The following is a 21,826-nucleotide window of genomic DNA, read 5'->3' on the forward strand; positions in this document are numbered from 1 at the left end:
CTCACCCACGGTGAACGCTTGATCAGCCCCAAAACCAAACCAGGTCACCTCACCCCGCACGAGGAGCACCAGAGCACTCGCTGCTGCTGCTGCTGCTGGCCTGCTTTGGGCTGAAAAACAGCGTTTTGAGGCTTTTACTGAGGACTCTGGCCTCCCTCCAGGGAAACTCGCCATTGCTGACTGCAGGTATTGCATGGGGAAGGGGGATGAGGGAGCGTGGGCTCTGCTCAGCCCAGGCAGGAGAATGGGGGTGGCAGGGCTGGTTTGGGGTCCGCTCTGTGACCCCAGAGGGGCCTGGGGGTGCTGCAGCCACCCCAGCTCCAGGGGATGCCTCCAGGGGGATGGAAAGGAGCAATTGCCCCCCGGGAGCTGCATCTCCCTGCTCCTCACCAGTGTGTGCTGTGGGTGCTGCAGAGCCCTTCCGGCCCCAAACCCGGCCCCACGAGGCTGGCGAGGCTGGGATTGCTTTCCTGGCTTGTGGGAACTCTCCCAAAGAGGCTGTGGAGAGAGGCAAAGGGAGCAAGGGAAAATCCGAGCAGCAGTGGGGTGCAGGCACAAGGGTGGGAAGCATGGCCCGGGATTTTGAGGCTGTCTCTGGGCGTTCAGTGCTGGGAAGAGCCAGGCTCAGCCTGGGCAGGACCTGTGGAGAAGATGTGATGGAAACAGGGAGTTTCCATCCCATAAAAACGTGTCTGAGCAGCCCCAGGGATGGAGACTGCAGGACCAAAGCCCTCAGGGCAGCAGCCCCACTCTGACATTTAAAGAGCTTTTTTTATGTTAAATTGGAATTTCCTGATTTCCTGACCCCGTTGCCTCCTGTCCTGTCCCTGGGAGGAGTTTGCCTCGCTCCTCTTTACTCCTCATCAAACATCCATCCCCAAGGACCCTCCTCTCCAGGTTGAGCAGCTCCCCCAGCCCTTCCACACCCTCGGGGGGCTCATTCCAGATCTCCCCCAGCCCTTCCACACATCCCAGGTGCTCCCGACCCTCGGGGGGCTCATTGCAGCGCATCCCCATCTCCGCTGTGTCCCTGGGACCCCAGCCCCGCAGGCAGCACCCGGCGGGCTCTGGGCAGAGGGGCAGCACGCCCTGAGACCCCCGTCCCACCTTCTCCGGGGCAGGGCTGCTCAGCTCTCCCTGCCCCGAGCCCACATCCCTTTCCCCGGTCCCACATCCTCCCTGCAGGAATTTCTCCACGGTTTTTCGCTCCCCAGGCGATGCCGCAGCCCAGCCCATGGCGGGGCCGGGCCAGGCTTTGGTGCTGCCCGTCCTGCTCTGCTGCCTGTGCCCGGGTGAGTGACGGTGACAGGGACACCGGGATGGCACCCGAGCAGCGCCCCGGGCCCGCGGGGGGTTTGGGGTGGGAACGGGACAATCCCAGAGCTGTGGGGTTTGAGGGGAGCATTGCGGGAGGGGTCCCGTGCCCTGAGCTCCTTCCCCTTCCCTCCTCGGAGCGGGGACATTCCCAGGCTCCCGGGGCCATTCCCAGGGCCCTGCAGCCCCCGTGCCAGCTCTGCCCCCGTCCCTGCAGCCCCCGGGCTCAGCCCTGCCCTTTCCAGGAAGGGCAGATGGAGCCGATAGCGCCGAGAGCCGGCGCTGCTGCCGAGCTCCATCTGATAGGGAAGGGACGCGCCCCCGCCGCGCTAATCTGGGGGATCAGAGCTCTCGGGGCGCGGGTTTTTTCCCTGCACTCATTTAACGTTAGAGCGGCCCCGAGATGGGTGAAACCGGCGGAACGGGGCCGTTTCTGCTCGGCCGGGATGAGTCAGCGGGGCCGGGGCGCTGCAGCGGGGGCGGGGGGCGCATCCAGGCCTGGTTTGGGTGGGAGGGACCTGGAGCAGGGACAGAGCGCTCCCAGCCCTGTCCAGCCTGCCTTTGGGCATTGCCAGGGGTACAGGGGCAGCCACAGCTCCTCTGGGCACCCTCAGGGGGGACAATTTCTCCCCGGCATCACTCGTGCCTCAGTTTACCTGCATCCCACGGGGTTGAAGGTGAGCAGGGCGGGCTGTAATCCCCTGGCTGCAGGGCATCCCAGGGAGGGGATCCGCTCCCTGCCGAGCCCTGCAGCCCCGGGACAGCCCCGGGACAGATCTGGCATAGCCCACCCGCTTTGGCGCAGGTGCTGCGAACTTGACGTGCAACGGGCGCGTGTGGATCGAGCCCGAGCCCAGGCCCGTGGTGCTGCTGGGCTCCGACATCTCCATCGGCTGCGAGTCCTGGTTGGATTGCCCCTCGCCGCAGCAGCTCTTCATCTCCCTCAACTACAGCTCCCTGCTGGCCCTGCGCGACGGCGCCGAGCGCCTCCACCTGCCCCGCTTCCAGCTGCCCCTCGTCAGCGTCACCTGCTTCTCCCGCTGCGCCCAGAGACACCGCGTGGTGTGCGGCACCGAGATCCGGGCCGGCTGTGAGTGCCCCGTGTCCCCCCGTGTCCCCCCGGGGCCGGGCTGTGAGTGCCCCGTGTCCCAGAGCCGGGCTGTGAGTGCCCCGTGTGACCCCCTGTACCCCCGAGCCGGGCTGTGAGTGCCCCGTGTCCCCCCGTGTCCCAGAGCCGGGCTGTGAGTGCCCCGTGTCCCCCCGTGTCCCCGAGCCGGGCTGTGAGTGCCCCGTGTGACCCCCTGTACCCCCGAGCCGGGCTGTGAGTGCCCCGTGTCCCCCCGTGTCCCAGAGCCGGGCTGTGAGTGCCCCGTGTCCCCCCGTGTCCCCGAGCCGGGCTGTGAGTGCCCCGTGTCCCCCCGTGTCCCCGAGCCCCGGGCTGTGAGTGCCCCGTGTCCCCCCGTGTCCCCGAGCCGGGCTGTGAGTGCCCCGTGTCCCCCCGTGTCCCCGAGCCCCGGGCTGTGAGTGCCCCGTGTCCCCCCGTGTTCCCCGAGCCCCGGGCTGTGAGTGCCCCGTGTCCCCCCGTGTCCCCGAGCCGGGCTGTGAGTGCCCCGTGTCCCCCCGTGTCCCCGAGCCGGGTGTGAGTGCCCCGTGTCCCCCCCGAGCCGGGCTGTGAGTGCCCCGTGTCCCCCCCGTGTCCCCGAGCCGGGCTGTGAGTGCCCCGTGTCCCCCCGTGTCCCCGAGCCGGGCTGTGAGTGCCCCGTGTCCCCCCGTGTCCCCGAGCCGGGCTGTGAGTGCCCCGTGTCCCCCCGTGTCCCCGAGCCCCGGGCTGTCAGTGCCCCGTGTCCCCCCCGAGCCGGGTGTGAGTGCCCCGTGTTGCCCCGTGTTCCGGGGCCGAGCCTCACCCGGGCTCGCCCCGCAGACCCCCCGGACCCCCCCGGGAACCTGAGCTGCGCCATCGCCGAGGGCTCGGAGCGCCTGCGGTGCCGATGGGAGCGGGGCCGGACCACGCACCTGCGCACCCGGCACAGCCTCCACCTGCGCAGGTGAGCCTCGGGGGTGACAGCCCCCGGTGACAGCCCCGGGGACAGCCCCCGGTGACAGCCCCATTGACAGCAGCCCTGCCGTGCCCCAGTTCCACTTCCTTCAGCTCACGTTTTGTCACCTCCTGCCCCAGAGCCGCACGCTCACCGCAGCGCCCTGGCTCACACCCCATCGAGCCCCACCGTGGGGAAGCTGCAGCTTCCAGCGGCTGGGGCTCCCTCTGGGGTAAGGAGAGGGTGACCCCAACACTGCCCAAACCCCAAAGCCCAGCCGAAGCAGAGGTGCTGGCTGCCACACAGTGTGCCACAGTCCCACCCTGGGATGCTCCCTGCCACCAAGGTCCCCACGGCACCACCTGGCATGTCACACCCCATCCCAAAATGTCATGGCTGGTCCCCATGGTAGCACCTGGCATGTCACACCCATGCCAGGATGCCGTGGCTGGTCCCCTCTCAGGCTATCAGTTCTCCTTTCTCAATTTTAAGGACATTAAATCCCATCATATGTCTCATCCCAAGCTTTGTGAGGAGAAGGGACAAAGCTCCTGCCGAAATTTGGAATCAAGCTGATCCATGCAGCCAGAAAGGAAGGAGTTCTTTTACCACTGTGAGAATACAAAAGCCCATCAGCAGTGTCAGGGAAGGGAATGAACTCCCAGCTTGCTTTAGGGGTGACAAGTGTCAGGTTTGGGAGTGGCCATGCCAGCGGGGCTGTGGTGCTGGGATATGCACTGACAGGGCTGCCTTCTGCTTCCAGGGTGGTGGCACGGGATGAGGAGGATGAGGAGGAAGAAAAGACCTTCCCTGCAGACTCACCTGTGCTGCTGAGGGAGCTGCACAACGACAGCCAGTACTGGGTGTGGGTGCAGGCCAGCAACGCGCTGGGCACTGCCCGCTCTGCCCCTCAGCGCCTCAGCCTGCAGGAGCTCGGTACGGACATCCGTCCATCTGTCCATCCATCTGTCCCTCTATCTGTCCATCGGTCTGTCCATGTCTCCATCTATCATCCATCCATCCATCTGTCCATCTGTGTCTCCATCTATCATCCATCCATCCATGTCCCCATCTGTCCATCCATCCCTCTATTGATCCTTCCATCTCTCCATTATCCCTCCACCTCCGTCCGTCCATCCATCCGTCCATCTATGTCTCCATCTATTATCCATCCATCTGTCTGTCCATCCGTCCGTCCATCATCGATCCATTGATCCGTTCCATCCCTCCACTATCCTTCTACATCCATCCATCCATCCATCCGTCCATCCATCCATCCGTCCATCCATCCATCCATCCATCCATCCATCAATGTCTCCATCTATCATCCATCCCTCCATCCATCCCTCCCTCCACTGATCCTTCTATCCCTCCGTTATCCCTCCACTCCATCCATCCCTCCCTCTGTCCCCCCGTGAGCAGCATGGTGTGCTGCGGCCATGCCTGGCCTCCCTGCCCTGCTGTGTCACTCTGGGGACACCCCTGAGCCCAGGGACAGTCCCCACCCTGCTGTTCCCTGCTGTGCCCGCAGTGGTGCCCGCCCTGCCCGTGCCCACGGGCGCCGAGACCACGGACATGTCCCCAGCCATCACCACCACGCGCTGGAGGAGCCTCACGCGCCTGAGGGACGTGCACTGCCAGGAGAGGCACAGGGCCAGGGGCACCCCGACGTGGCACGTGAGACCCCAGACCCCCTCACTGCCCCAGTCCCGCTCCTGCTGCAGACCCCGCGGGCAATGGGAATATTTGGGGGTACTCCAGACTCACCCCTGGGCTCTGGTGTGCTCAAACGGGCACCCCCGGCCACAGGCAGGGGACAGCAGAGCTGATGCCACCTGGGGGGGACAGCAGATGGCCTCGTGGGCAGGGTTAGCTCAGCTTTCTGAGCGAAAAGACAGAATTCCAAATATTCCCAAACATTCCGCTCTGCAAGGACAAGGCACAAAATCCTGGGGATGCTCAGAGCACACCCCAGACAAAAAAACCCCAAACCCACACTGGGGCAGGGATGGAAACTCCCTGAGTGCTGCCAGGGCTGAGCCTGGATCCCCGCTGCCACAGGAGCCCCAAAATCTCCGTGCTGGCACTCCCAGCGTGGCTGGGGGCTCTGGCTGTGCCACGCAAGGTGGCACCGGAGGGGACCGGGCGGGTCCCGCCCATCCCTGCCCATCCCGCAGGGGTGGCAGCAGGGACCCGCTGTGTCCCACTCCCCTGTCAAACGTGTCACCCGCAGTGTCCCTGTGCTTCCCTGGCAGGTGGAGCCGTGTGCCAAGGTGCCCCCGGAGGGTCCCCGCTGGCAGCACGAGCTGCAGAGCGACACCGAGTTCGTGTTCCAGGCCAGGTGCCGGCTCGGCAGCGCCCGCAGCCCCTGGAGCGCCTGGAGCCCCCCGTTCGTGTACCGCACCCCCGAGGCAGGTGGGCTCAGCGCCGGCGACACCCACGGTCCTCAGCGCCCTGCTTGCTGCCCTGGGGGGGAAAACCACATCAGCCGAGGTGTCGCGACAAATCGCGGTCACCCTGAGCCAGCTCCGCCCATCCGTGCCAGCTGCTGGCTTTGGCATGAGCCTGGCACGGATGAGCGAGGCAGCGCCGCCCTCCCGTGCCGGTGCCAGCGGGGAACGGGGCGGGCTCATCCCGAACAGAAGCGCCACCGCTGCTCTGCCAGCCGGTCGGGAGGGGCTGCGGGTGGGTGGGAGCCCCGGGCCCCCTCGGGGTGTCACGGTGTCACTCCCAGCGTCACCCCCGGTGTGTCACGCTGTCCCCTCGGTGTCACTCCCGGTGTGTCACTCGCGGCGTCCCCGCTCCTCCGCAGCCCCCGCCGCCGCTCCCGCCGTGTGGCGGCGCCTGGGCCGGTCCCTGCCGAACGGCAGCCACGAGGTGACGGTGTTGATCAAGGTACGGGCTCGGGGCGGCCTCGGCTCCGCCGCTCCTCCCCGGGCAGCGCCGGTGCCGCCTCCCTGCGGAGCCCGCGGGGACGGCGGGACAGGGCCAGCCCGGCTCGGAGCCACATCCCCATCCCCGTAAAGGTGTCACAGCCGGGTGTGGGCTCAGATCCCCGATCCGGGCCGGGTGTGTGGGTGTCAGACCCCCCGATCCCGGCCGGCTGTGGGGGTGTCAGAGCCCCCGATCCGGGCCGGGTGTGGGCTCAGACCCCCCGATCTCGGCCGGCTGTGGGGGTGTCAGAGCCCCCGATCCCGGCCGGCTGTGGGGGTGTCAGACCCCCCGATCCCGGCCGGCTGTGGGGGTGTCAGACCCCCCGATCCCGGCCGGCTCTGGGGGTGTCAGATCCCCGATCCCGGCCGGCTGTGGGGGTGTCAGACCCCCCGATCCCGGCCGGCTGTGGGGGTGTCAGAGCCCCCGATCCCGGCCGGCTGTGGGGGTGTCAGACCCCCCGATCCCGGCCTCTCTCGCCCCCGCAGCCGCTGTCGGCCCGGGATGCCCGCGGGAGGATCCTGGGCTACGCCGTGAGCGCGGAGGGCCCCGCGGGAGCGCTGTGGCCGCTGTGCCTCACCGCGGGCACCGAGTGCTCGCTGCTGGTGCCGCCCGGAGCCCGCAGCCTCCTCGTCACCGCCCGCAACGCCAAGGGCGCCTCCAGCCCCGCCAGCATCCCTCTGAACTGGGCGGCAGCTCCGCAAGGTACGGGGGCACCGCCGGCACCGACCCCGCCCCAGGGAAACGCTGGATTTGGCACCGGGAGAGCCCTGGCACAGCTCTGCCCGCTCCACCGGGGGCACAGAGCCCTCCAGACAGGTTCCCTGGAGCTGCTCCCCAGCTGGATGTGAATCATGGAATTCTGGAGTGGTTTGGGGTTGAGAGAGACCTTAAAGCCCAGCTGATTTCATTGTCCCATGGCAGGGACACCTCCCACTGTCCCAGGCTGCTCCAATGTCCAGCCTGGCCTCGGGCACTGCCAGGGATCCAGGGGCAGCCACAGCAAATCTGGGAATTCCAGCCCAGCCCCTCTCCACCCTGCCAGGGAACAATTCCCAATCTCCCACCCATCCCTGCCCTCTGGCAGTGGGAGCCATTCCCTGTGTCCTGTCCCTCCATCCCTGTCCCCAGTCCCTCTGCAGCTCTCCTGGAGCCCGTTCAGGCTCTGGAATCTCAGCCCTTCACCTCCCAAGGCTGCAGCAACAAACTCATTTTTAAGTTAGCCCTGTCCGTGTTGGCTGGCAAAGCAAAGGGTGCCAGGCTGCTCCTGGGAGCTGGGTCCTTGCAAACTGAAAAAGAAGGGGGGAAAAAATCCTTTTAAATCCTTTTAGGGCCACCTTATGGTCCCTGTGCCCCAAGGTGTGGTTTCCCCCCACAACCACGTTTTGCTCGTTCCGAAAAACGTGTCTGAATGAGCAATGGGAGGGGAAAGTCCCATTCAGGCTGAGGACAAACACATGACTAAAAGGAAACTGAAGAGAAATAAGGTGGAAAAACCTCTCTCGACTCTGATGCTTATCAGAACCCTGCACGTTTCTGGTAAGCAGGGACAGCTGAAGCATTTCAGAGCTGAGGGTGCGGGGCTTGCAAGCACAGAGTTCCACATCTGGCTGGGGAGGAGCACAGCTGGAGGGCCACGGGCACCTGGGCTGTGCCAGGCACAGGGCAGGGACTGTCCCCATGAAGGAGAGTGAGGGGCTGGAGAGTGCCCAGGGCAGGGAATGGAGCTGGGCAGGGGCTGCAGAATCCCTGAGGAGCTGGGCAGGGGCTGCAGAATCCCTGAGGAGCAGGGCAGGGGCTGCAGAATCCCTGAGGAGCTGGGCAGGGGCTGCAGAATCCCTGAGGAGCTGGGCAGGGGCTGCAGAATCCCTGAGGAGCTGGGCAGGGGCTCAGCCCGGAGCAAAGGAGGCTCAGGGGCCCTTGTGGCTCTGCACAGGAGGGGACAGCCCAGGGAGCAGGCTGGGAACAGGGACAGGAGCAGAGGGAACGGCCTCAGGGTGAACATTTGGGAACATTTGGGACACACAGGTGCCCAGGGCAGGGGTGAATCCCCATCCCTGGAGGGATTCAAAAGCCACATGGATGTGGCACTTGGGGACATGGGACAGTGGTGGCCTTGATCTTTAAGGTCTTTTCTAACCTGAATAATTCTATTTTATATATATATATATATATATGTGTGTGTGTGTGTGTGTGTGTGTGTGTGTGTTTATATACAAACCCACCATATTCTGTAATTCCCTGCTCACCCTTCAGCTTTCAAACCCCTCCAGGAAAGCCACATTTCCCCTGGGCTGGGCTGACCCTCCCCGGTCCCCAAGGATGGGTTTGGGCTGTTTGAGTTGCCCCTGCCCCGTTTCCCCACAGAGTTCCCGGCCCCGGAGGCGCTGGAGGTGCAGCAGGAGCAGCAGAGCAGGGCCCTGGTGCGGTGGCAGCGCCCCCAGCCCAGCCAGAGCCCCCTGCTCTGGTTCATCCTGGAGTGGGTGTCCGGCCCCCAGCACGGCCTGCAGGAGCAACACAGCTGGGAGAGAATCCCAAAACACCAAACTCACACCTACATCCCAGGTGGGACAGCCCAGGAACCCCCTTCTGCTGGGCACTGCTCCTCAGGACCTTAGAAATCCAAATCAGGCTGTAAATGTGGATTAGATTATAAATCCAAATCAGACTGTAAATCTGGATTAGATTATAACTCCAAATCAGACTATAAATCTGAATTAGATTATAAATCCAAATCAGACTATAAATCTCAATTAGATTATAAATCCAAATCAGACTATAAATCCAGATTACATTATAAATCCAAATCAAACTATCAATCAGGATTAGATTAGAAATCCAAATCAGAGCATAAATCCAAATTAGATTATAAATCCAAATCAAACTATCAATCTGAATTACATTATAAATTCGAATTAGATTATAAATCTGAATCAGACTATCAATCAGGATTAAATTATAAATCCAAACCAGACTATCAAGGCAGCTTCATTTGAGTTTGAGCCCCTGCCCACTTTTTTGGGGGAGGGAGTGGGGCCATGGAGAGTCCTTAGAGAAGGAGGGGAGGGAAGCAGCTGGAGATGTGAGGGCAGACAGTGGGATTTGGGTCCCTGGGTGAAGATCACAGGGGAAGGAGGGGATGGGGAGGGAAAGAAAATTAATTAAATGCATTCATTATTTAATGAATTAAAAACGAGCTGGTGGGCCAGGAACGACCCCAGACCCTCAAGGGGTAACTCAGCTGCTGTCACCGCTCAGTAGCCAGCCCCTGGCCCAGCCCAGCAGACAAAATGCCCATTTTGAAGGTAAATCTGTGCTTTGCCGGCAGGGACAGCGGCTCCGCGGCAGGCGCGGCTGTACGCGGTGTATCCCGGCGGGATCAGCGCTCCCCGCTCCAGCCCAGGTGAGCCTGACGGGGGAAACATCCCTGGGGCTGGGAACGGCGCAAACCCTCCCGCCCAGCACGGCAAGGAAAGGATAAAATGCATTTAACCAATGGACTGGTGTCAGACCCGTCTCCAGCTGGTGTTTGCTCCTACCGAGCAGGGCGGGAAAGGATAGAACACATTTAATCGATGTACTGGTGTCAGACCCATCTCCAGCTGGTCTTTGCTCCCTGCACAGACCCAGAACCTCATTTCCCATCAGCAGAGGCACCTGCGGGGTCGTTGTCCCTTTCTGGGGCAGAAAAGTGAGTTTGCACATGCAGAACTCACAGTAAGATGTTGCAGATAAACCAAAATCCAGCACAGAGCTTTTCCAGGGAGCAGCTGGGCAGAGCCAGCCTGCCCTTCCTACCTGGAGTCACAGAGCCTTGGGGGGGGGGACATCTGCAGCTGGGTCAGTGCTGGGAAGGGTTTGGGGAAGGAAGGAAAACCTCATTTCCAGCACTGGGGTGGCTTTGTGCACCCTCAGAGCTGCGCAGGAGGGTGAGGCCAAGCTGTGACACCAGAGCAGGGTCTGAGCCCCAGAGCTGCCCCAGCCCAGCCCAGCTGGGGCTGAGGGCCAGGGCTGGCCTTAAATAGAGCCCACCCTGGGGCCAGGTGGGGCTGGGCAGGACCATCAAGGGCTGTCAGAGCCCAAAGTACCTGCAGGTGACACCTGAGGGGACACCCGAGGGTGTCCCCAGCTCCTGGCTCTGATGCCACCTGAGATGGGCCCTCTGCAGCTGCTCAGGGGTTTCTCCTGTGCCAGAGCAGCCCCGTGGCCCTGCAGGAGCCCCTGGAGCAGGGCAGCTGTTCCCAGGAAACACAAGCAGACGTTCCTGGATGGGTGTCCCGGGTTGGCCCTGGGTGCTGTCCGCGGGGCAGGACCCTTCCCTGTGGCTCCAAATCAGGGACAAGGGATCCCGAGGGAATTGCTGAACTGGCCAGGATCAGAGGGAATCGCTGAACTGGCCAGGATCAAAGCTGGCTGCTTATCTCAGCAGAAAGAGGCTTCTTGCCATGGCAGGGCCTCCAGCTGCAGATCTTCCCTCACTGCATGGAAATAATCAGGAAATTCATTCCCAAGGGGTGCAGGCACTTTGGGAATCACAGAATCCCACAATGGGCTGGGTTGGAATTGACCTCAAATCCCATCCAGTGCCACCCCTGCCATGGCAGGGACACCTCCCACTGTGCCAGGCTGCTCCAGCCTGGCCTGGGACACTCCAGGGATCCACAACTTCTCTGGAAAAGATGTTAACAACCTGGGAGTGCTTGTGGAAAATGATGGAGCTCCCCAGGGGGACTAAATCCTTGTTTAGAGTGCTGAGGGCAGGGAGGGATGTGCGGGGAAGAGGTTCTGTAGGTGGGGACAGGATTGATCAACATCTCATTTAATTGTGGGGATGATGTGGAGAGCCCAGCAGAGCTGGAGTTACTCATTGCTTCAGGGAGCTAAATTGTCCTTGTTACACCATTATTTATTTTTCTCAAAAGATAGAACCAAGGCAGGTTTGGTGTCACCCAGAGCCCTCTGAAGGAACCACAGACATTTTTTCCCTCTCTCTGTTCCAGCCCCTGCAGAGGAGTCGCTCCTGGGCAGCATCTACAGCGAGATGTCCCAGGGTAAGGAGGGCAGCTCTGCCTTGGTGGGCCAAGCTTTGTCCTGTGTGGCAGCTCTGCCTTGCTACGCCAGGCTTTGTCCTGTGTTGCAGCTCTGCCTTGCTGGGCCAGGCTTTGTGCTGTGGGAGCTCTGCCTTGCTAGGCCAGGCTTTGTCCTGTGTTGCAGCTCTGCCTTGCTGGGCCAAGCTTTGTCCTGTGTGGCAGCTCTGCCTTGCTGGGCCAGGCTTTGTCCTGTGGCAGCTCTGCCTTGCTAGGCCAGGCTTTGTCCTGTGTGGGAGCTCTGCCTTGCTAGGCCAGGCTTTGTGCTGTGGGAGCTCTGCCTTGCTGGGCCAGGCTTTGTCCCGTGGCAGCTCTGCCTTGCTGGGCCAGGCTTTGTCCTGTGTGGGAGCTCTGCCTTGCTGGGCCAGGCTTTGTCCCGTGGCAGCTCTGCCTTGCTGGGCCAGGCTTTGTCCTGTGTGGGAGCTCTGCCTTGCTGGGCCAGGCTTTGTGCTGTGGGAGCTCTGCCTTGCTGGGCCAGGCTTTGTCCCGTGGCAGCTCTGCCTTGCTGGGCCAGGCTTTGTCCTGTGTGGGAGCTCTGCCTTGCTGGGCCAGGCTTTGTCCCGTGGCAGCTCTGCCTTGCTGGGCCAGGCTTTGTCCTGTGTGGGAGCTCTGCCTTGCTGGGCCAGGCTTTGTGCTGTGGGAGCTCTGCCTTGCTGGGCCAGGCTTTGTCCCATGGGAGCTCTGCCTTGCTGGGCCAGGCTTTGTCCTGTGTGGGAGCTCTGCCTTGCTGGGCCAGGCTTTGTCCTGTGTGGGAGCTCTGCCTTGCTGGGTCAGGCTTTGTCCTATGGGGGGTTTAACCCAGGCAGCTCCTGGCAGTGGGAATTGAGAGCTCCCAGATGCTCTGGGTTCTCATTCTCAAGGTTGTTTATTGTTCCTTATCTATAAAACTCTCTCTCCTGTCCAGCTGAGGTCTGTTCAGCAGCACAGACAGAGGCACTCTGCCTGCCACCAGGGCAGTGTTATCTTTTATACTAAAAACTACCTGTACAATATTTACCATAACTTCCCAATACCCATCACCTATGTCAGACAGTGAGCTTCTACTCTAAACCAATCCCAAAGTGCCACCATCACAGCAGGAGATGGAGGCCAAGAAGAAGAAGGAGAAAGGCTGGACGCAGATTCCTTCATCTTACCCCTTGGACACCCATTCTAAAAACCCTAAAAAATCTCTTTTTCACTCTGTGACAAACTAATTTTCTACTTAAACTCTTTTGACTTGTAATCCTTCATACAAGGTTGGTAATTGTTTTTCCATGGATCAAGACCAAAGGCACAGGGTCCTTGGGCTCTGTGCTGAGGCCTCTGAGCCCCCTGGGCAGGGGCTGGAGCCCTCCAGGGCAGCCAGAGGGATTTCCTGGGTTCCAACAAGAGCCAATAAAGGAGTTTTTCCCCAAGTGCAGGGAAGGATGAGCAGCACCCACAGACTGCAAGCTTTGAGTTCTGCTCTCTACCGAGGCTAAAACACGATGCCCTGTCCAAGGGGGAGGTGTCAAACCCAGGAAATATCGAATTAACCCATGCAGGAGGCTGACTCCACCCTGCAGCTGGGACCAGGGACGTGTTTCAGCATTTCCCACCCTTCTGGGGATGCTCAGCTTGCACATCCTCTGGTAAAGGTCACGGGTCTGTTTCAGCTCCTAAACCAAAAGCAAAACCAGCCCAGGCTGAGGAATTCACGTCAGCACTTCTGGGGCAGGAAATGGTGAATGGTGAATGGTGAGTGAGTGCAGCACCCAGGCCGTGACCTCCTCCCTTCCACCCCCTGCAGATGATGACATCCGAGTTTTCCTGGGACTGAGCCTCAGCGTGGTCGGATTATCCGTTCTTTTTGCAGTTGTGATGTTTAAAAAGTCAGTCAGGAAAAGGTATTCCTTTCTCCTCCATGTCTTCTTCCCTTACTCCCAATTCAGAATTTTTTACCCCTTTTTTGGGGGAGGGTGTTTGGGGGTTTGGGGGGATTTTGGGGGAGGTTTTGTGGTTTCTTTTTTTCTTTTTTCTTTTCTTTTTTTTTTTTTTTTTTTTTTTGTACATAGAAGAAATATAAAATTTCTTCTGGGATGTTTTAAAATCAACTACAGAGTCCCTTTCAACTCAGCCTGAGGGCAATATCACACATTTATCATATGAAAGGACTTTCTGGTGCTCTACAGTAAGTTAGGGACCAACAAAAAACCAGTCAAATATACATGAAATTGGTGAAATTTAAGAATGGGGAACCCAGAGTTTCCAAGGCTGGGTGTTCTTCATGTGTCCTTCCCACCCAGAGAGTTTCATCCTGCATGAGGAATATCTGAATAACACACTGCAGTAACATTTGGGGTTTGTTTTTGCCTTTTGTGAAGGGTTAAGGCCGTCCTCGTGTCCCTCTTGCCAAGGTGGATGTTTGAGGACTTTCCCCACATGGAGAACAGCACTGTGGTGAAGTCACTCCAGGTGAGGGCAGGGTTATCTCCTGGCTTTGCTTCCCCTCAGATTAAAGCTGGGCTTTACAGAATTATCCAGGTTGGAAAATCCCTCTGAGACCATCGAGTCCAACCACCCCCAGCACTGCCAAGGCCAACACTGCCCCATGTCCCCAAGTGCAACATCCATGGGGATTTAAAATCCCTCCAGGGCTGGACAGCCCGTTCCACACAGACATTTTCCCAAAACTCCAGCCCAAAACTCCCCTGGCACGACTTGAGGCCATTTCCTCTGGTAACATTCCCTGTTAGCTGGGAGAGGGCAGCTTGTGTGAGATCAGGGATGGGATGGAGGAGCAGGGCTGGGATGGATGGAGGAGCAGGGATGGGATGGAGGAGCAGGGCTGGGATGGAGGAGTAGGGATGGGATGGAGGAGCAGGGATGGGATGGAGGAGCAGGGATGGGATGGAGGAGCTGGGATGGGATGGATGGAGGAGCTGGGATGGGATGGATGGAGGAGCAGGGATGGGATGGATGGAGGAGCAGGGATGGATGGAGGAGCTGGGATGGATGGAGGAGCAGGGCTGGGATGGAGGAGCTGGGTCGGGATGGATGGAGGAGCTGGGATGGGATGGATGGAGGAGCTGGGATGGGATGGATGGAGGAGCAGGGATGGGATGGAGGAGCTGGGATGGGATGGATGGAGGAGCTGGGATGGGATGGATGGAGGAGCAGGGATGGGATGGAGGAGCTGGGATGGGATGGAGGAGCTGGGATGGGATGGAGGAGCTGGGATAGGATGGAGGAGCTGGGATGGATGGAGGAGCAGGGATGGGATGGATGGAGGAGCAGGGCTGGGATGGATGGAGGAGCTGGGATGGGATGGATGGAGGAGCAGGGCTGGGATGGATGGAGGAGCAGGGCTGGATGAAGGTGGCACAGCTATCCTCATTTCCCAGGACAAGGCTGATTTCCCCAGTGCCAGCCTCCAGGAGCCCTTCCTGGACCCCGCAGTCTCTGATATCCAGGAGGTGCCAGCGCAGGAGCGGCCCCAGCGCCGGGACCCCGAGGCCAGGGCAGGGGTGGCCGAGCCCAGGGAGGTGCCCGGGAGCGTGGTGGCCCCCAGGAGCCCGGCCCCAGGGCAGCTGGGTGCCTACAAACCCCAGCTCTCCGACGGGAACACTTTGGGGTACGTGGCTGCCGGAATCTGCCCGGCGCAGCCACCCGCGCCCATCCCGCAGCCAGAGCTGGGAATCTTCTCCCAGGATTACACCAGCCCCGTCCCCCAGCTGTGGGACACGCAGGGAGGGACCCCCCAGCTGTGCCTGCTGGACAAGATCAACCTGGTGCTCAACAGCAGCCTGGAGTTCCCTGTACACGGACACGGATCCGTCCCGGAGCAGCGCTGGGAGCCCGGCCCCGAGCAGATGCTGGTGCCCGAGGAGCTGCTGTCCTGCCTGAGGGCCACCAACAGGGACCCTGCATCCCACACAGCCTGGCAGGGCTGCCCTGAGGGCAGCTGGGACTGGGGATAAACCTGGAGCAGGGACACAGGCGGTGTGTCAGCACCGGGATGGGCAATGGCAGAGCCAGAGCAACGCTCCCCGCTGGAATTCTGCCTTCTTACTCCGCTGCAGCTTCTTGGGGCTGCCTGGGAATCCTGGGCCAGCAAACCCCAGTTTTAACCTTACCTCACACTGGCAGAAGCAAAAAATCCCATAAAGCTTGGATTCCTGGGATGCAATCAGGAGATTCCTGCAGGGTGAAATATCTTCAATTACTGCTCAGCATCGTCCTCTTGTTACGGGTTTGGAGCACTTCCTTCCCAAGGGTTCGGGACATTTCATTCCCAAAGGGTTGGAGCACTTCATTCCCAAAGGGTTGGAGCATCTCATTCCCAAATGTTTGGAGCATTTCATTCCCAAGAGATTGGAGCAGTTAATTTTCAAAAGTTTGGAGCATTTCATTCTCAAATGTTCGGAGCATGGCCTTACCAATTGTTTGGAGCACTCCATTCCCAATTGTTTGGAGCACTTCATTCCCAAAGGTTTGGGGCACTTCATTCCTGGAGTTAATTGCAGCTAAAATGGATATAAAAGTCCCCCAGACATCCTGGCAGAGATGTGGAAAGTATTTTGGGATTGCTCCTGATGAACAGACCCTGCATCAAGAAGGATTTATGTGTCACACTGGTACCAACAACATGGAACCAAGAACATGGAATATTTTCTGTATTTAATTTTCCTCCCATTCCCAATAAAACCCCAATTGGGTGAGAACACACCTCCACCTCCTGCCAGGCTGATTTCAAACCCCTCTGAAGTGGTCACTGGCCAAGCCCTTCCCTTTGGGTGAGGGATTTATCATCTCACAGCACCCTGTCACCCCTCAGCCTGGCTGTGGGAAGGGCAGTGTGGCACAGGAAAATGGGATTTATCTGGCTCATGAGCATGGATTTGGATCTTTGGTAAAACACAGCAGCTGCCTTCCTTCAGCAGCCCTAAAACCATCTCCAGGTGTTCTGGGACTTACAAAATATTCCCATTTTTTTTTCCTATTGTTTTTCCTATGCACTGTGAGCATTTCTCCATCAGCTGCTACACAAATGGATTTATTTTGTTGCTTGTCCTCAGCACTCCCAATCCCCCTGGTGTGCTGCGCTGGTTCCTCCCTGCCCAGCAATCTGTCACAGTGTCCAGAGGAGCAGTGACCAGCAAGGAGGGGAGGATTCCCCCTCAGAAGCAGCAAACCAGCACAGAAATGGGAGTGTGGCAGGGCAGGTTGCCCAGAATTGAATAAATTGAATTAGAGAGTGCTGCTGGAGCAGGAAGGAAGTTGTACAAGAACACCACAGGACTCTGAGCAGCCCAAGCGTGAGGAGGGGAAGGGTTTTTTGCAGAGTCCACATCCTGGGGCTTGTGCTGCTCCTTCACCTGAGCTGCAAAACCTGGGGGGGAGTTGTTCCCCAGCCAAACAGGGCTGGTGCTGCCCTCCAGGAGCTGCTGGGTGCATTCCCAGCCCCAGGAATCCTGAAAATCCCCCTGGGCAGAGCAGCACAGCTCCTGCATTCCCAGGAGCGGGGCAGGGATGGAGAATTCCCAGCTCCCAGCATGGATGGACACCAGAGAACCACCAGTGCCACCCTGCCCTGATCCCTGGGAGATACAGGGAATATTTCTGCTTATAAAGGGAATATTTCTGCTACAGGGAGTATTTCACAGGTGCCCAGAGCAGCAGTGCCCAAGGACATTGGGGCTGGAGCAGCCTGGGACAGTGGGAGGTGTCCCTGCCATGGCAGGGTGGCACTGGGTGGATTTAAGGATTCCCAAACCATTCTTGGATTCTGTGATCCCAAACCCCATCCCAGGATGCTCCAAGCCCCAACCAGCCTGGCCTGGAGCATTTCCAGGGATGGGGCTTCCCATTAATCCCATCACAGTCACTCCCAACTGATTTATTTTGACTTCTCAGGGTTCCCTCCTTCCCTCAAATATTCCAAACCCCCTCATTTTTGGTATCAGGATTTTGTATCCCCTGTTTTAAGCTCGGTTTTACCATTGGCAGTCAGATCCAGTGGCAGAGATTCCCTCTTGTTGTTTATCAGCTCAGGAATGAATTCCATGATTTTCAGGACCCACAGAGATGCACCACGGTGCTGTCTCATCATCACCAAAGTTCTAAAAAAAATATTTTTTTATAAAGAATATTTCTTTTAAAAACATTTTTTTTATATATAAAGGGAAGGAGGGAACAAGTTAAAAGGAACAAGGAATTGGGTGCAGGCAGCTCAGGGGGGTTGGAGAGCAGAGAGAGGCACTCACTCCTGCTCTGAACTCCAGATGAGTTTTATCGATTAAAATATTAAAAAGATAAAAAATATAAAATTATCTTACAGAGAAGCTAAAATGAGAGTGGATGTGCCTCTGGATGAGCCCCTTACTCTGAACAAAAATTCAATTTTTTATCTCTGGTGTCTGTGTCTACCAGGGGGAGTTCAAGGTGCAAGGAGGTCCCAGCACCCCCAGGGATCAGCCAGAGGCTCCCCTGTGGGATTTGTTCACCTCCCCAAAAAGTCAGCCTGCAAATTATTGAACCTGAAACGAGACTGAAGAAGCAATAAATAAATTTAACACATAATAAACGGTGTATTAATGTGCATCTGAGCTGCGGTTTTAAACCCTTTGTGCCATTGCCATGCAGGAGGAGTGGAATTCATTCTGTTTGAGCTTGGCAGCACAGAGAGCCGGGTTTAGGCTCAGCTTAGTCACCAACCCATGGCGTCACTTCATTCGTTCCTTATCTACAGAGTCTGGGTTCCTGCAGCTGGCAAAGCCTCAGCACCAAAGGCCAAAAACCCCTTAAACCCCTTGGGAAGAGCAGCAGGAGGTGACAGAAAGCTGCTCTGAGTAACCTGGTGCCGCTGGGTTCACTCTGTGTCTGCACCTGCCCACCCCGCCAGCGCCTGGCTGTCAGTGAAATGTGGAGAGATTGTGGCTGATAAAGGCACTGCAGGGCTAAAATTGGATTCCAGGCAGGGAGGTTTCACAGAGCTCAGTAACACCCAGGCCTCGGGGGATTTCTGAGCACACAGGGTGCAGATCAAAGCCCAGATTGTGACCCGGGCTCTGCAAAGCTGCAGAGAGAAGTGCCTGGCTCAGCAGAACCCTGCTGAAAACCTGTCAGGGCAAAGCCAGCAGCAGCTGGGGCGGCCTCGCAGCAAAACTGGGGATAATCCTTAAAAATGATGGGATTTGGGGGAGCCTCTGCCATCCCTGAGCCTCTGTGGGGTTTGGGGAGGAGGGTGAGCAGCCCTGCCCAGGGCTGAGCTCAGACTGAAACCAGGCTGGTGACTCAGAGCAGGGGATGTGAGAGGGCAGGCTGTGGCTGGGTCTCACCAGGCTCCACATCAGTGCCAGCCCTCAGTGCCACCTTCCCATGAGGGCAAATCCCATGGGAATGGCACTGGGAGAGCCCTGGGAGCAGGGCTGGGATGGAGGAGCAGGGATGGGATGGATGGAGGAGCAGGGATGGGATGGAGGAGCAGGGATGGGATGGATGGAGGAGCAGGGATGGGATGGATGGAGGAGCTGGGATGGGATGGGGGAGCTGGGATGGGATGGATGGAGGAGCAGGGATGGGATGGAGGAGCTGGGATGGGATGGATGGAGGAGCAGGGATGGGATGGAGGAGCAGGGATGGGATGTATGAAGGAGCAGGGATGGGATGGATGGAGGAGCAGGGATGGGATGGATGGAGGAGCAGGGATGGGATGGATGGAGGAGCAGGGATGGGATGGATGGAGGAGCTGGGATGGGATGGATGGAGCAGGGATGGGATGGATGGAGGAGCAGGGATGGGATGGAGGAGCAGGGCTGGGATGGATGGAGGAGCAGGGCTGGGATGAGGGAGCAGGGCTGGGATGCAGCTGTGGATGTGTTTTGTTCACCATCCAATCCCCCAGGGCACTGCTGGACCCAAACCCTCCCTGGGCCCTCCCTGGCCGGGCTGGCAGCTCGGAGGAACATGACCAATGGGATTTTCCAGGCTGGGTGACTCATTCCATCCTGCTGGGGACAGCAGAGTCACAAAGGGATGGCGAACACTGAGCCACGGCAGAGAGACCCCAGAGCAGCCGCCTGCAGGGAGGGACGGCTCCTCCTGCTGCTGCAGCTGGGGCACAGCTCCATGGCCAGCTCCAGGGAAGGACTGACGGACACCAGGAGGGAGTGATGGAGCTGCTGGAGCTGCTGCAGGGCTGGAGCCCCTCTGGAGCCAGGCTGGGACACCTGGGGGTGCTCACCTGGAGAGGAGAAGGATCCAGGGAGAGCCCAGAGCCCCTGGCAGGGCCTAAAGGGGCTCCAGGAGAGCTGCAGAGGGGCTGGGGACAGGGATGGAGGGACAGGACACAGGGAATGGCTCCCACTGCCAGAGGGCAGGGATGGGTGGGAGACTGGGAATTGAGAATTGTTCCTGGCTGAACTGGAATTCCCAGATTTGCTGTGGCTGCCCCTGGATCCCTGGCAGTGCCCAAGGCCAGTTGGATGGGTTCGGAGCACCCTGGGACAGTGGGAGGTGTCCCTGCCATGGCAGGGGTGGCGCTGGGTGGACTTTAAGGTCCCTTCCACCCCAAACCCTTCGGGAACTCGGGACTCTGTCCCTCCCTCCCTCTCTCCCCGGCTCTCCCGCACATCCCGGGCTGCGCTCGCTGCCCCCGGCGCTGCTGCGGCCCCGAGCGCCCGGAGGCGACACCAGAAACCCCTGGCGGTGTCCCCAGCCCCCGGCGGTGTCCCCACCCTCGGTGTCCCCACCCTCGGTGTCCCCAGCCCCTGGCGGTGTCCCCAGCCCCAGACCCGACACGTTGGAGCTGTCGGGGCTTTCTCAGCGCCACCCCCGGGGGACAGCGGGGACTCCGGGCCTGCCCTGGCACCTGCCCTGGCACCTGCCCTGGCACCGGGGCTGGCACCGCCGGCTCTGCCTCTCCTCCCCAGGCTTTGTCCCTGGCACCGGAGCCTCCCTGGTTTGTCTGGGTTCTGTGGTCAGCAGGAGGCAATGGAGGAGGAATCGTAGGGAGCAGCAGAGTTTGGGGCTTAAAAGTGTGGGAGGGGGAAAGCAGGAAAGGAAAATGGAGGAAAAAGAAAGGGGAAAAGATAAAAAAAATATAAAAAAGATTAAAAATATATAGATAAATTAAAAATATAAAAATACAAAAAAGATAGATAAAAAGATGAAAAGATAAAAAAAGATAGATAAAAAAGATAAAAAACATAAAAAGAAAAAATATAGATAAAAAGATAAAAGATAAAAAGGTAAAAGATAAAAAGATAAAAAAATATAAAAAGAAAGGGAAAAAATGACAAAGGAAAGAGATGATAAGACAAAAAGATTAAAAGGATGAAAAAGATAAAAAGGATAAAAAAGATGAAAAGAAAGAAAAAAGATAGATAAAAAAGATAAAAAATATTAAAAGATAAAAAATATTAAAAGGATAAAAAACATAAAAAGAAAGAAAAAAGATAAAAAGATAAAAGATAAAAAGATAAAAAAGATTATAAAAAAGATAAAAAGATATACAAAAGAAAGGGAAAAATATGAAAAAGATAGTAAGAAAAAAGATGATAAAAAGATAAGATAAAAAGAAAAAAGATAAAGAAGATAAAAATATTAAAAATTATAAAAATATTAAATATATTTTAAATATTTAAAAATATTAAAAAGGGGAAAGGAAAAAGGAAAAAGGAAAGGGGGGGAAAAGAAAACGGGTAAAAAGGAAAAGAAAAAGGACAAAGAAAAAGGAGAAAAAGAAGAAGAAGAAAGAAAACGTAATAGAAAAAGAAAGAAGAAAAATGAAACAAGACAAAGGCAAAGAAAGAATACGAAAGAAGAGAAAGGGGGAAAAGAAAAAAAGAAAACTGGAAAACATCTATATAAAGGCAAGAAAATTTACAAAGAAAAACCAAAACTTTTTTTTAAAAGAGAAGAAAAAGGAAACAAGAAAAAAATAGAAGCAAAAAGGAAACAAGTGGTGGACTGGTGATTTCCTCCCGCCTGTCACTGGAAGGCAAAGCCATCACCTGAGCCGTCCATCACACCTTCCCCCAAACACGCTGTTATCAGCTCCGGGCGGAGCTCGGGGCCCGGACAGCCCCGGAGCGCATGGACCGGCGGCGGGGCCCGGGCCGAGCCCCAGCGAGCCCCCCGAGCCGCGGAACCGCTCTGGAGAGCGGGAACCAACACGGGAACCGCTCCGGGAACAGCCGCGGGAACCGCTCTGGAGAGAGGGAACCGCTCTGGAACACGGGAACCAACACGGGAACCGCTCCGGGAACAGCCGCGGGAACCGCTCTGGAACACGGGAACCAACACGGGAACAGCCACGGGAACCGCTCCGGAACACGGGAACCGCTCCGGAACACGGGAACCGCTCCGGGAGCAGCCGCGGGAACCGCTCCGGAACACGGGATCCGCCACGGGAACAGCCACGGGAACTGATGAGGACAGAGGGGAAACCAGAGGTAAAATGGAGCTTTGGATATTCAGGATTTCGGGGGGTAT

General features: G+C 58.2%; 1 protein-coding gene across 1 annotated transcript; it reads left to right on the plus strand.

Annotated features, from left to right (window-relative positions):
- IL23R (interleukin 23 receptor) lies at positions 1–21,763 on the plus strand. Its single transcript, XM_059477710.1, is given in 16 exon segments — positions 1–186; positions 1,215–1,292; positions 2,120–2,404; positions 3,236–3,372; positions 4,133–4,286; positions 4,882–5,027; positions 5,606–5,765; positions 6,163–6,245; positions 6,770–6,986; positions 8,649–8,846; positions 9,610–9,684; positions 11,282–11,332; positions 13,140–13,236; positions 13,714–13,804; positions 14,734–15,255; positions 21,389–21,763. Coding segments are annotated over 15 exon segments (2,649 nt in total). The 5' UTR covers positions 1–186; positions 1,215–1,234.
- Positions 21,764–21,826: the final 63 nt, after the last annotated feature.

Source organism: Ammospiza nelsoni, chromosome 9, assembly GCF_027579445.1.
Source record: "Ammospiza nelsoni isolate bAmmNel1 chromosome 9, bAmmNel1.pri, whole genome shotgun sequence".
In the NCBI taxonomy this organism is placed as follows: domain Eukaryota; kingdom Metazoa; phylum Chordata; class Aves; order Passeriformes; family Passerellidae; genus Ammospiza; species Ammospiza nelsoni.